Genomic DNA, 11286 nt, shown 5'->3' on the forward strand with positions numbered 1-11286 from the left:
ATTACTAATAACATTGGCATGCTATAGTGAAAGTGAGAAAAGGTGAAAAAGGCAAGGAAAGAAAAGTTAAGAATACCTAAATTTTGCTTATTTATGTGGCTTGAAAATAAAAGACAGAGAATTTAATATGGCAAGGAGGATCCATTGTTCCTACTTTAGCTTTTCTAGTTTATATAGATGTAGGTAGATACTCCTATGATTGATCTATACCTCATATTATAGCTCAATATAATAATTAGGTCTGTATATATTACATTTCAATCATGGTCATGAATGAGTATCATATAGGGACGGACTAGGAACGTATAGATTTGCAGTGGTAGTCCTTGTCTCTACAATCGAATTTCTTTTAACAATTAGAAGCATGGCATTAGAATAATCTAAAATTGTTATGCTTGTCATATAGCTATGTATGCAAGAACTATTGACAATTTTATATTGTTTTCTGTCACAAATGTATCTTTTACTGGCTAACAGAGAGACATTAATTGCAGTACGTACCTTCACTATTGAAAACATTGTACAGGAAACATCATTGACTAGAGTATATTAACATTACACCTCTTTCATGTTATCCAACCTAAGGTGGATAGCTTTGTTATTCAAAGATGTTAGCAGCAAGCTATATGTTCTTAAAATATGAATGTCAGAGCACATGCTAAATATAGTTGAACGTGTTAATACCAGTAACAACATTCACCATGATATTTGGAATCAAATCAACATTACTAAGGTATATACTCTATGGCAACAACTATAGCAAATTAAAGAGATCATTTTGTTTTCCACCCCCAAGTTCTTAATTACCTATGATGAGCAAAGAAAATACTTGGCTTGTATTGTTATATACAAGAATTGTAAAACTTTACATGTAATTCCAATAAATACAGTTAACGACCATGTAGGTCTGCATTGTATGATTAAATCAGTTAGTTAGCAGCACTGTGATATTCATCTGTGAGTAAGGTTTTCTGCATGCACTAGGGAATATATATGCTTTATATTTACATTACAATTTACAAAGGAAACTAACTCAATAGGCACAGGAATGACAGGATCTTAGCCATTTTCCAATTTTCACCGTCGACATAAGCATAAGATTGCAAAAGTTTGCAAATTGTTTAAACTAGTCAAATGGGTTTCCTCTTGTATTGGAAAAAGAATTTGCAGTTTTGGAGGTCATGAGTTCCCTATTATACTGCTGAATGGGGTCTAGAGATCCAAAAGCAGATAACTCACTGTGGAGGCTGCCAGCTCTTCGTGGTCTACCAAACATTCGAAAGCAATTACAATTACAACAGGATTAACATTTTCAGCTTAGAATATCATCTAATGCTGTGAAATCTCAAATAATAAACATATGCAGCAAAATACAGAGTATTTGACTGCATAAACATATGGATGGAATATGTGTTCATGAGAAATGCATAAAGTCTTCAGAGAACAACTCACCACGCACCCTATATTCTTTTTAATCACCAAAATCCACAAGTAATAATTCCTAACAATTTCATTGGAATTTAATTTTGTAAAATTGCATCCAGCTTTTTCAACAACCCACCATAAATACTCCTTCCATTAATGAGGTGCAGGTGTACTGGGAGTTATCTTCCTCTTATTTTATTGATTTATTTGTTTTTGGAAAAGATTTTAGTAGTAAGGATAAGTTATTAACCCGAGCTACAGGGCATATGAGAAATGGAACCAGTTGTGTCTTGCTTCACAAAATTATTCTTTTATGTATATTGATATTCAATTTTAAAGAGAGACTATTGTTTCCTTAAATTAAATTGACTTTTTTTTTTCTTCTTTATATCCCTTTTTAGGTAAATCTATTCTAAGAGAAAAAGAGTTATGCATAAAAAGTTTTACAGAATCATCCAATTATAACTCACCTTGTATGGTAAGTTTGTTAACTTTTAAAATAATTATCTTAAAATAATTTAAATGGTGATTTATGTTTGGATGACAATGTAAAATCATTTTACACTGTTGATGCATTAACATTATATTCTAATAATATGAAATACATCCCTATTATTTTAAATTAAGAGAATCAAGCTTGGTGACATGCTTAATGGCTTATAATCCAGTGACTACACTATAAGGAATCCAAAATAATACCAAGAATATGATTTACCTTGTGGGTTGCTCCTTATTATTAACTTGGTACTCAGCTGAGAAGAGTGAACAAAAATTAACCATGACAAGAAAAAAAAATCTTCAAAGGAAATGGAAGATAACAAGGGAAATAAATACCCAGGGGAACTGGAGATGCATAACATGGGGACTGAGATACCATTGTCCCTAAAGACCCAAGGCTTGATGAAGCATGCATTAATCCTGTTCTGGGTGATACAGCCGGAGGAGGTACACCGTGCGAAGATTCCATAGTAGGAAGCTATATATAGACAAAATACCACCAATATTGAAGGTTAAAACAGTTTATTGGCATCATTCAAAAGTGTTAATTTAAAGAACAAAGCCTGATAACTCTGCAGAAGGAGAATGTGATGAAAACTTATACTTCATATGATAAACTATACATGCCAATGAGGTTGTTTGGGGCAAATTTTATTGAAGAAAACAAGAGGTTGAGAGCACAAGATTAGATGATAAGACATTTTCCAAGAAAAATAAAATAAAAGTAGCATATGGTAGGAAGTATCAATGTAGCATCAAAGTTGAAATGACTCTAACCTCAGGATGTCTGTCAAGGACATTATTAGAAAAATAAACTTGTTTCACAAGATATTCAGTGTAACAAACATTATTTGCTCAATTAATGGAAGGTACTATAATCTGAAATTAGTCATCAATTAATACCGAAATCTAACAGCTTTTAACAATGTGTTCAATGTATACTCAAACAATCAATATTATCAACAAGTTTTGGCCTACTTGTATCAGATTCTTGAATACAAATACAATTAAAAAACTGTTCACATAAAACCTTTTTATATTCCATGCCTTAAAGTAAGCCATTCTTATTGAGTTTCTACTTGAAGAATGTAGACAACTGAACTGATTGTTATTAATGGATCCTCCATGTTCATTAACGTAGATGCACAAAATTCAGGAAAAATGCTCCTAAGTGGTGAATCTTGTTAATTACTTATACTCCTTCAAAAGGATATATTAAGATGGGACATAGATTGAGTCTTGGCTGGACTTGATATGAAGTTAAATTATTAGACTATTTCATCTGAATGGCTCTGAATTACATAAAAACTGTTCTCATTTGCTAACTTGAGTTATTTATTACTCACTCAGCGAATTGCATCAGAAGCTTCAGGCTTAATTGCAGAAACAAGCTAAAATAACTAAGATAACCAGAACAGTCTACAATTGAACTACAACAAAATTTACTACTTAAAATCAGTTTAATGCTGTACATACCGATGAGACATGCATTAAACTTCTCCCATCAGTTACATCAAAGGGGTTTGAGTACTTCGGTGCATTTGGAAGGGCTGAGGGAGGCTGTAAATGAAACACCATATCAATTAAATTACCAATCCATATCTAAACCAAGAGAAGAGACAAAGTTAGTAATGAGTTGCATAGAATGGTACCGCTGCATTTTGATAATACTGCATGCCATATCCCATGCCATAAGGTTGAACATTCTGCCAACCTGCAAGTGATGCAGGGCCAGATAAGTAGCTTGATGTGAAAAGGTCCTGCAGAGAATTTATTTATTCAATTGTGCATTAAGGTTCTTTCTTCTTAAAAGAAAAAAACTAATAACAAAGGCTACATGTGTTACCTCTGGAAGTTCCATTCTTCCACTAGACCTGGTTTCCACTTTACTGAGCTGGGAGCCAGCATCAGGTTTGGTTTCTTGAGTAGGTTTTGAGGTAGCTTGAGAAGATAGTTCAGTAAAACCCCATGAAGAGTTATTTGTACTAGGAGCAACTGGTAGCTGTTTGTTATCAAATTAAAGAACAAGATGAGAGTAACTATGTAAGTAGAGAAGATGAAATGAAATTAAGGCTCTAAATTTCAATATATAGGATGAAGCAATGGTATGCTCTAGATTTTTAGAAAAAAGTTGGTAGATTTCAATACTTTATATCTAGAAAGCCATGGTGCGTATCTCACATGATTATTTGAAGATACATCTTTGACTTGTGAATTTTTTGGTTGTGTGGTTGAACTACAACCTGCCGGCACAGGAGGAAGACATTGCATGCTTGAGGTAGTTTGAGGAGATTGTTCAGTAAGAGCCCATAAAGAGTCATTTGTGCTAGGAGCTACCGATGGCTGTGTGTAATCAAATTAAAGAACAAGATGAGTAAGTAATAAGTAAATATGAAGATATGAAATTAAGGCTCTCAAGTCTCAATTACCAAGACAATGTTGGCATTTGCTTCTTCTAAATATTTCAATATGTAAATTTAGAAAACTCTATTGGTAATGTTACTTCCCTGTTATAAACAATGGTATGCACTACATTTTACCAAATGAAATTTACAGTAATATTGACATTTCTCTAAATATTTCAATATATAAATTTAGAAAACTCTATTGGTAATGTTACTTCCCCGTTATAAACAATGGTATGCACTGCATTTTACCAATGAAAATGACAGTAATATTGACATTTCAATTCTTTATATGAAGAAAGCCATGCTGCATGTCTCACCTGGTTATTTGAGGCTACATCTTTGACTGGTGAATTTATTAGTGGTGTGGTTTTACTACAACCTGATGATACGGACGGAAGATAATGCATGCTTGAAGGTTTATGTGCATGTGAAACTTCAGAATGAGGAAGAACTTCATTAGAAGGTTGTGCTGACTCAGTGGCTGGGGTTAATGTGGATGACCAAACACTAGTATTGTTGGGGGATGGACCTGTCTTCCCTACTGAAGTAGGTGGAAAGTCCCAAATATTTGCATTATCTACTGTTGTAGTTGTTGGATCATTATTAGTACCACTTGCGGCTTGTGACATCTCACCGGTAACTGGAGTCACAGGACCTGACAATTCGAAAAGTAAAAGATCTAGAGGATTTTTAGCAGGTGTTGCTGCTTCAGATGCTGCATTTGTTGTAGAAGGTTTTGAGGTATTTGTGTTTGGAGATTTAGGATCCTTGTTTTCTGTTGAAGCTCCAAATATGGCCCAGTTATTTTCATTTGATTGTGTTATATGTGGTGGTGATTCTGGTCCTCCTCCAGCAACAGAATTAGTAGGCTGAGACTTAGTACTCAAATTAATGGACCTTTCTGGATTATTATTTTTTTGTTCAGATGGATTTTCCTCAACAGAACCCTTGCCACCAGAATGTGAGACCTTTTCAATTAAAATTTATCAAAGATTCAGTTCAAGTGGTAATCCATAACTATAAAAGTGCAATTGCTCAACTCTCTGAGACAGGTATGACAAACAAGAATAAAGTGTTCTTTTCTTTCCAAAAATTAAAACAAAGAAAACCTATTTCAACATCCTGCAAAAGTACATTAAGAAAAAAATCGTTTGAGAGGAATGCATACACAACACCAAATTATGCATGATAGGCTTAGGGCCAGTAGGGATAAACTATCAGAAATTACCTGTAGGAGAAAAATAAGAAAATAAAATGAATCAAACATTTTTCGTAAGCTAAAACCAATTTATACACTTCTACTTTTCAAGAAATTAGATCAAAGAGCTTGTCAAAAGTTAATAGCTAGATAAGTTGATTTTAACTTAGAAAAAGTTTTATTCGTTTTTCCTTTATTTTTTTCTCCTGTAAGTGTTTTTTCAGAAGTTTGTCCAAACTCGCCCTTAGTAGAAGAATTAGTTTTTCTGTTATTTCCTTCCGATAGATATTCCTTTGATGAAATTTTTAATATAAGGGCAGCGCAAAGCTCAAAAATAGGGGTTATGACTATGACTACATGCTTGACAAAGAATGTAACACATTTGTACTTTCAAGCCTGAGAAGGAAATAACAAGGGAAGTATCTCTGAATAAGATAAAAGTTGATGAGAAAACAAACTATCCAGAAGAATTTGATAGTGGTAACTAGATGATTTGAGCTTGAGGAGGTTCACATACTTGTAGAGATGAAGCTTTCTCCCTTAATATTTCTCCCGAAGGACGTGCAACAGGAAGTTGTGATTTGTCTACATTCTTCTGATCATCAATTGAAATTTGTTTTAACTTTGATTCTATGTTTGATAGCCTGCGATTTCTATGTTCTTTGTCTCGGAACCTGTCATCAACAACTTCAATTTTTATAGGACTTTTGGTCAGGCCGGCATTCCTAGAATACTTTTGCGTATATCTAGGACTTCTGCTTTCATCATATAAAAATCTGAGATTCTTGTCATCACTACTAGCACCAGGGCATGAATGAGGACTTATGATTTCAAAACGAAATGAACTACTTTTCTTACTTGCATAAGACTCCTCCTTCTCACTCTATATAAAAACACACCAAAATGAACTCATTTTCTGTCATCATTTTATTGGTAAAGTCATGATAAAAGATGTAGAAGACTATATAAAAGTTACCATTTTAATTCTAGGAAGACTGCTACCACAATTTTCACCAGAATATCTTCTTTCCACATATACGTGCTTAATGAAATCTCGAAGTTTGTGTATATTACTGAAAGCAAAGATTTGAATTAGAAGAGATTCTATATAAACTAGGACAACACTTATATATACTTCCTTAAGTGTTTTTGGCGTTGGTTTTAATCAAATTAGAGTTTCACTTCGGAAATTCACGTAATAAAGGTTTGCATTAAACGTCAATATAACCAAGGTGAAATGCTTGTTCTGATTGAAAATCAATACCAAAAGCAAATAAAGAATTATATCTCAAGTTTTTTCCTTGAAATATTACTATAAGGTCATGTGTGGATAAATAGCATAATTAAGTACTGATTCAGTCTTAGCAAATGAGAGTGTTCATATATAAGGGGTGTTTGGAAGAATTTAGTTAGGCTAATGACTTTGATATAAGCTCTTTTCAGTTTATTTTTACAATCCTCAATGACTTACAGAGATGCAAAATTACCCGGATTCGGGGTGAGAATGGCGCAGAGGATTCCATTCTTTAAAATAAATCTGCTTTGCCCTCTGCATGGACAGGAACAAATGTTATTAGACGTTTATTACCAAATTACTAATGGCTTGAAATTTGAGCAAAAAAGTAACATGACGATGCATACCTCATTGCCACCTGCTTGAAGAGCAGTGACTTCTTCTGGAGAAAATTTAGCCATTGACACAGATTTTACTCTATGTGTAAACTCTCGGCTGTAATTCATAAAACATGGAAATTAAGTACATAAAAATGACTATGAACAATGATGAAAATATAAATATCAAATAATATATAATTAAAATTGGCTTAAATATGTTTAAGGTCTTTAATAAATGACAGAATTTTGTTATGTGTTTTTAATAAATTTTTTCATTGTTTTAAGTCTTAATATATTAAAATTTTTGTTTTAAGTTTCTTTCGTCTACTAAATGATGAGTGACATCATCACAATTGAAAAGATGAATTTGTAAGATAATACATGATCACTAAACTGACGAGAGGAACTCAAAACAAAAATTCAAATATATTGGAAACTCAAAATAACATAAAAATGTATTCAAGACTTAAAACAAAATTCAATCATTTATAAAGCTCAACGAAAAAAAAACAAAAGGAAAATGATTTCTATGCTTACTGTATTCCACTGCAATTTGTGCAGACAAAAGTCGAGAAAGTTGTACACACATATTGTGGTCCCTGATTCATGGGAATAGGCAATGTTATGTTAGATATATTGTCATATTTATATATTGTTTTAAGCACATGGAAACTGAGAGATATAATCTAGTAAGCAATACAGTTTAACACAAATTATACTTTTCAAATTAATGAAAAATTCTTATTCAAAATGTTAAGCACATGAATCCTTGAGAGAACCGGTGTAATGTGAAAGTATGAGAAAAAGATACTGACCCTAGAATATTTTATAGTGGTTGGATTAAAAACACAAATTGAAAAAAAAAAGCAAAAAAAAAAAAGAAAATTAACTGTTAACAAGCCTGACCTTCACAATCTATATTTTTTTTAATCAGCAAAATAAGATATATTTATGTGTAGGACACAAAGGTACCCAAACCTACCTATATACAAATGAAAATCAGGCATCACCTAGCATCCCTCATGTAAGCCACTGTTACAAGATATTTATATGACAATATAAATAAAATATAACCAAGGCTCATGGGGAGACCAAAGACGGGTACCAATACTGTCATAAAAGAAAACCCCTAAAGTTGATGATAACTACAATCACCCACCAGAATAATAACCATTCTAGAATTTCAACCACCAGTCCCCTACCAAAAACAGAGAAGCTTAGGAAACATAAATGATGTTGCATGCTACACTAAACACGTTTCAGAATAATGGACCAGCTATCAACACCGAATAAGTGTGCCCCCTGAATGCCAACAACAATAAATGAATCATGCCTAAGAACGAGTTCCATCACCAAAATTGGACCTCTTTCAAATCACCCCATCACGACCCCTGATAAGAAAACTCTCTAATAACTTTACGAAAACCCTCCTCAAATTATGTTTCCATGTACAATGAGTTTAGTTAGAGACGAAATAATAAGGATGGGAGGATTTTTTTTTTTCTACTTTTATTCATTTGATTCAGAATTTTGGTCATCATCCCTTGTATCCTATTTTTGTCTCCCAACTCCCTTCAATATTGAGATAATTTTCTAAAGAAAAAAAAACAGTAATTTGCAATTTTTAGTTTGTACTAAATAAATTGTACTGCAATCTTACTTTATTTTTCCTTTTTAATATTAATTTATAACAATAATAAAGAAAATATTCTCATTTGGTTTAATATTTTATTAGATTATTTAACTTTTAAGTGCTGTCCACATTATCTACTACTCTCTTTCAAATTCTCATATAAATTTAATCATATTAAATTATTAAAAATAAAGGAAAATTTTAACTTAAGGAATTAAAAGTAGAATTTTTTTGTGAAACAAGACATTTCCCATGATTTCTAATGCATTCCTTTAATATAAAAAATTTAATTTTTTTTATTCCTTGACAAAGTTTCTTTAGGACTGGTTTGAAGAACTCAAAAATAAAACATTTTGAAGAAATCAAATTTATTATTTTTTCTATGTACCAAAAAAAAAGAATGTACAAAAAAATTAATATTTTTTTATATTCATTTCTTGTAACTAAATAAGGAAATCCTTTATTCAAAAAAAATAAAAGAAAATGAGGAGATCCTCTTTTGCATTATCTTTCTCCTTCTTTGAATTAAAGGCACTGATATATTAGTTCTATTTGGTGCGGTATTCACCTTTAACTTTTCTAGTATATTCTTCTCTTTGCATGTTACTCTTTATGTTGTACGTGATTTTCCCTTGTGAACTTCTTGCAATCTTCCTTACAAGATAGACTTCAACAACCATCAAAGTAACAACAATGATAAAACAGAAAACAAAACATATTTGCAAATACAAATTTTATTTGTGTATATACAATCACTCTGATTATCTTTGACTGTATCTCTTAAGCAGAAGGAGAAACAGACCTAAGGAAAATTCAAAAGGAATTGAATTTGAGGATACCATGTGTCTATCTTTAGAAGCATGCTATGGTTATTCCAACCTCTAACCATTAAGCAAATTAAATTACTTTAAGAAGCCAATGACGGTTCTTAGAGTTGGATTCCTACTAGTTGGTCCTTAATTGGCAGGTCATCTATAAGTACAAACAATATTTAGTCCTTAGTCCATAATAATAATGTTTTGTTGTTTTCTTCCCAATCTCTGTTTTATTTTTTATTTTTTTCAACCACGGTAATTAGGGTCTTTGGTCCCTGAGGTATTCCTATAAGACTTTGATCCTTTAAGTTAACTATGGGACTAATCATCAATTTGGATAGTCACATTTAAAATTTATTATCCCTCCCAAAGAGTGTATTCTGCGGAGTCAAATTCAAATCATCTTCCATAAACTCAACATGTGTGAGTTACACTCATGGGATAATTTCTATTTATTTCACTACAATAACAATAACAAAATCAATAGATTCCTTCTAACAATTTTCTTTATTATTCTTTTATGTTCCTCTTTATCCCTTTGAACAAATTTAAAAATAATGCAATTTACTATTTTCACTATGCTTCTAGCTAGTGATTTTCTTTGCACATATTCAAATCACCTTAATTGATATAATGTCATCTTTTCCACTATAAGTGTCATATGAATATATCATAATTAATAAACAATCATCATTATCTATATTTAACAACTAGCAGCTTCTTTATATAAAAAAAAATAAAATTCAGAAAACAAAACAAAATGATCGTCCCTAGCTTGCATTGTTGAGTTACCCCTCAAAATTAAAATTTACACTTCAATATGATGATTTGCATGTTGAGCTGCAGTAATACATTTTGCTTTTATGTTAAAAACAAAAATTGGTCAGAGAGCAATCAATTAATAGTCATTTTTCCTTATGATGAGTTCAAGTGCTAGATATTGCAAAAGAATATTAAGGAGATCTAGCTCTCCATTGATTGAAAGAGTGCACGAATGTTATAAACCTTCTAATAAGGAATTGATAAAAGAATATTATAAAAGAATAATTTTATACCAAAAGATTGCAGTTGATGCATCTTCTATTTTCGGGAAGTTTTAAAAGACTCCGAATTACTCTTTCAATCCTTTCCTCTTCTGTCTTCCGATTGCCCATTTTCAATTGCTTGGAACCTTAACCACAAAGAACACCCATGCAGTACGTAAATTTTTCGAAATTACCATATAACAAAATGATAAGCACCTTACTGTTATAGCCTACAAAATGAAATTCATTTTAATGGGAACATAAGAAAATGAACCTGCTTCTATCCGAGAGAGAAAAAGCAAGGTTTCACGGCAATGAAAATTGATGTCAATACAAGATTCGCAAGAGCTTTGACAAGTTAGGGACAAAGATGTGCAAGAGAAAATTTAGATGTTGAAGCCAAGGAGGGAAGATTACCGAGAATAATGGTAACACCAACTTCTCTTTACCTATTTTGACCAATGAACGTAATTCTCTTTTTGGTAATTAACTTCTCTTGTTTATATATATTTTATTCTATTTAGGCAGAAACAAGACATGGTCATTTTTGCAAAATCTTGTCCATTTATTATTATAAATTAATGGATGGTATATATAGCCTGTAATACTTCATCTCTTAATGGATGGTACGTAAGTTCATGGACGGGTCTAAAATCTATTAAAGATGGCT

General features: G+C 31.9%; 1 protein-coding gene across 1 annotated transcript; it reads right to left on the bottom strand.

Annotated features, from left to right (window-relative positions):
- Positions 1 to 813: 813 nt before the first annotated feature.
- LOC102670154 (probable ADP-ribosylation factor GTPase-activating protein AGD14) lies at positions 814 to 10970 on the bottom strand. Its single transcript, XM_014769474.2, has 15 exons — positions 10891 to 10970; positions 10647 to 10762; positions 7681 to 7742; positions 7171 to 7258; positions 7017 to 7078; positions 6506 to 6602; positions 6047 to 6412; positions 4649 to 5299; positions 4105 to 4266; positions 3770 to 3925; positions 3576 to 3683; positions 3400 to 3483; positions 2260 to 2401; positions 2141 to 2177; positions 814 to 1265 (listed from the first exon to the last, which is right to left on the bottom strand). Exons 2-15 carry the CDS (start codon positions 10743 to 10745, stop codon positions 1127 to 1129), a joined length of 2253 nt encoding a protein of 750 aa, XP_014624960.1. The 5' UTR covers positions 10746 to 10762; positions 10891 to 10970; the 3' UTR covers positions 814 to 1126.
- Positions 10971 to 11286: the final 316 nt, after the last annotated feature.

This window comes from Glycine max, chromosome 17 (assembly GCF_000004515.6).
Source record: "Glycine max cultivar Williams 82 chromosome 17, Glycine_max_v4.0, whole genome shotgun sequence".
NCBI classification, from domain to species: domain Eukaryota; kingdom Viridiplantae; phylum Streptophyta; class Magnoliopsida; order Fabales; family Fabaceae; genus Glycine; species Glycine max.

Coding starts and splice junctions, on each gene's coding strand:
- LOC102670154 (XM_014769474.2), bottom strand. CDS start 10,745: ATGGGCAATCGGAAGACAGAAGAGGAAAGGATTGAAAGAGTAATTCGG. Junction 6,603..7,016: donor CATTCTCACCCCGAATCCGG/GTAATTTTGCAT, acceptor CTTTGCTTTCAG/TAATATACACAAACTTCGAG. Junction 2,178..2,259: donor TGCATCTCCAGTTCCCCTGG/GTATTTATTTCC, acceptor CACTCTTCTCAG/CTGAGTACCAAGTTAATAAT.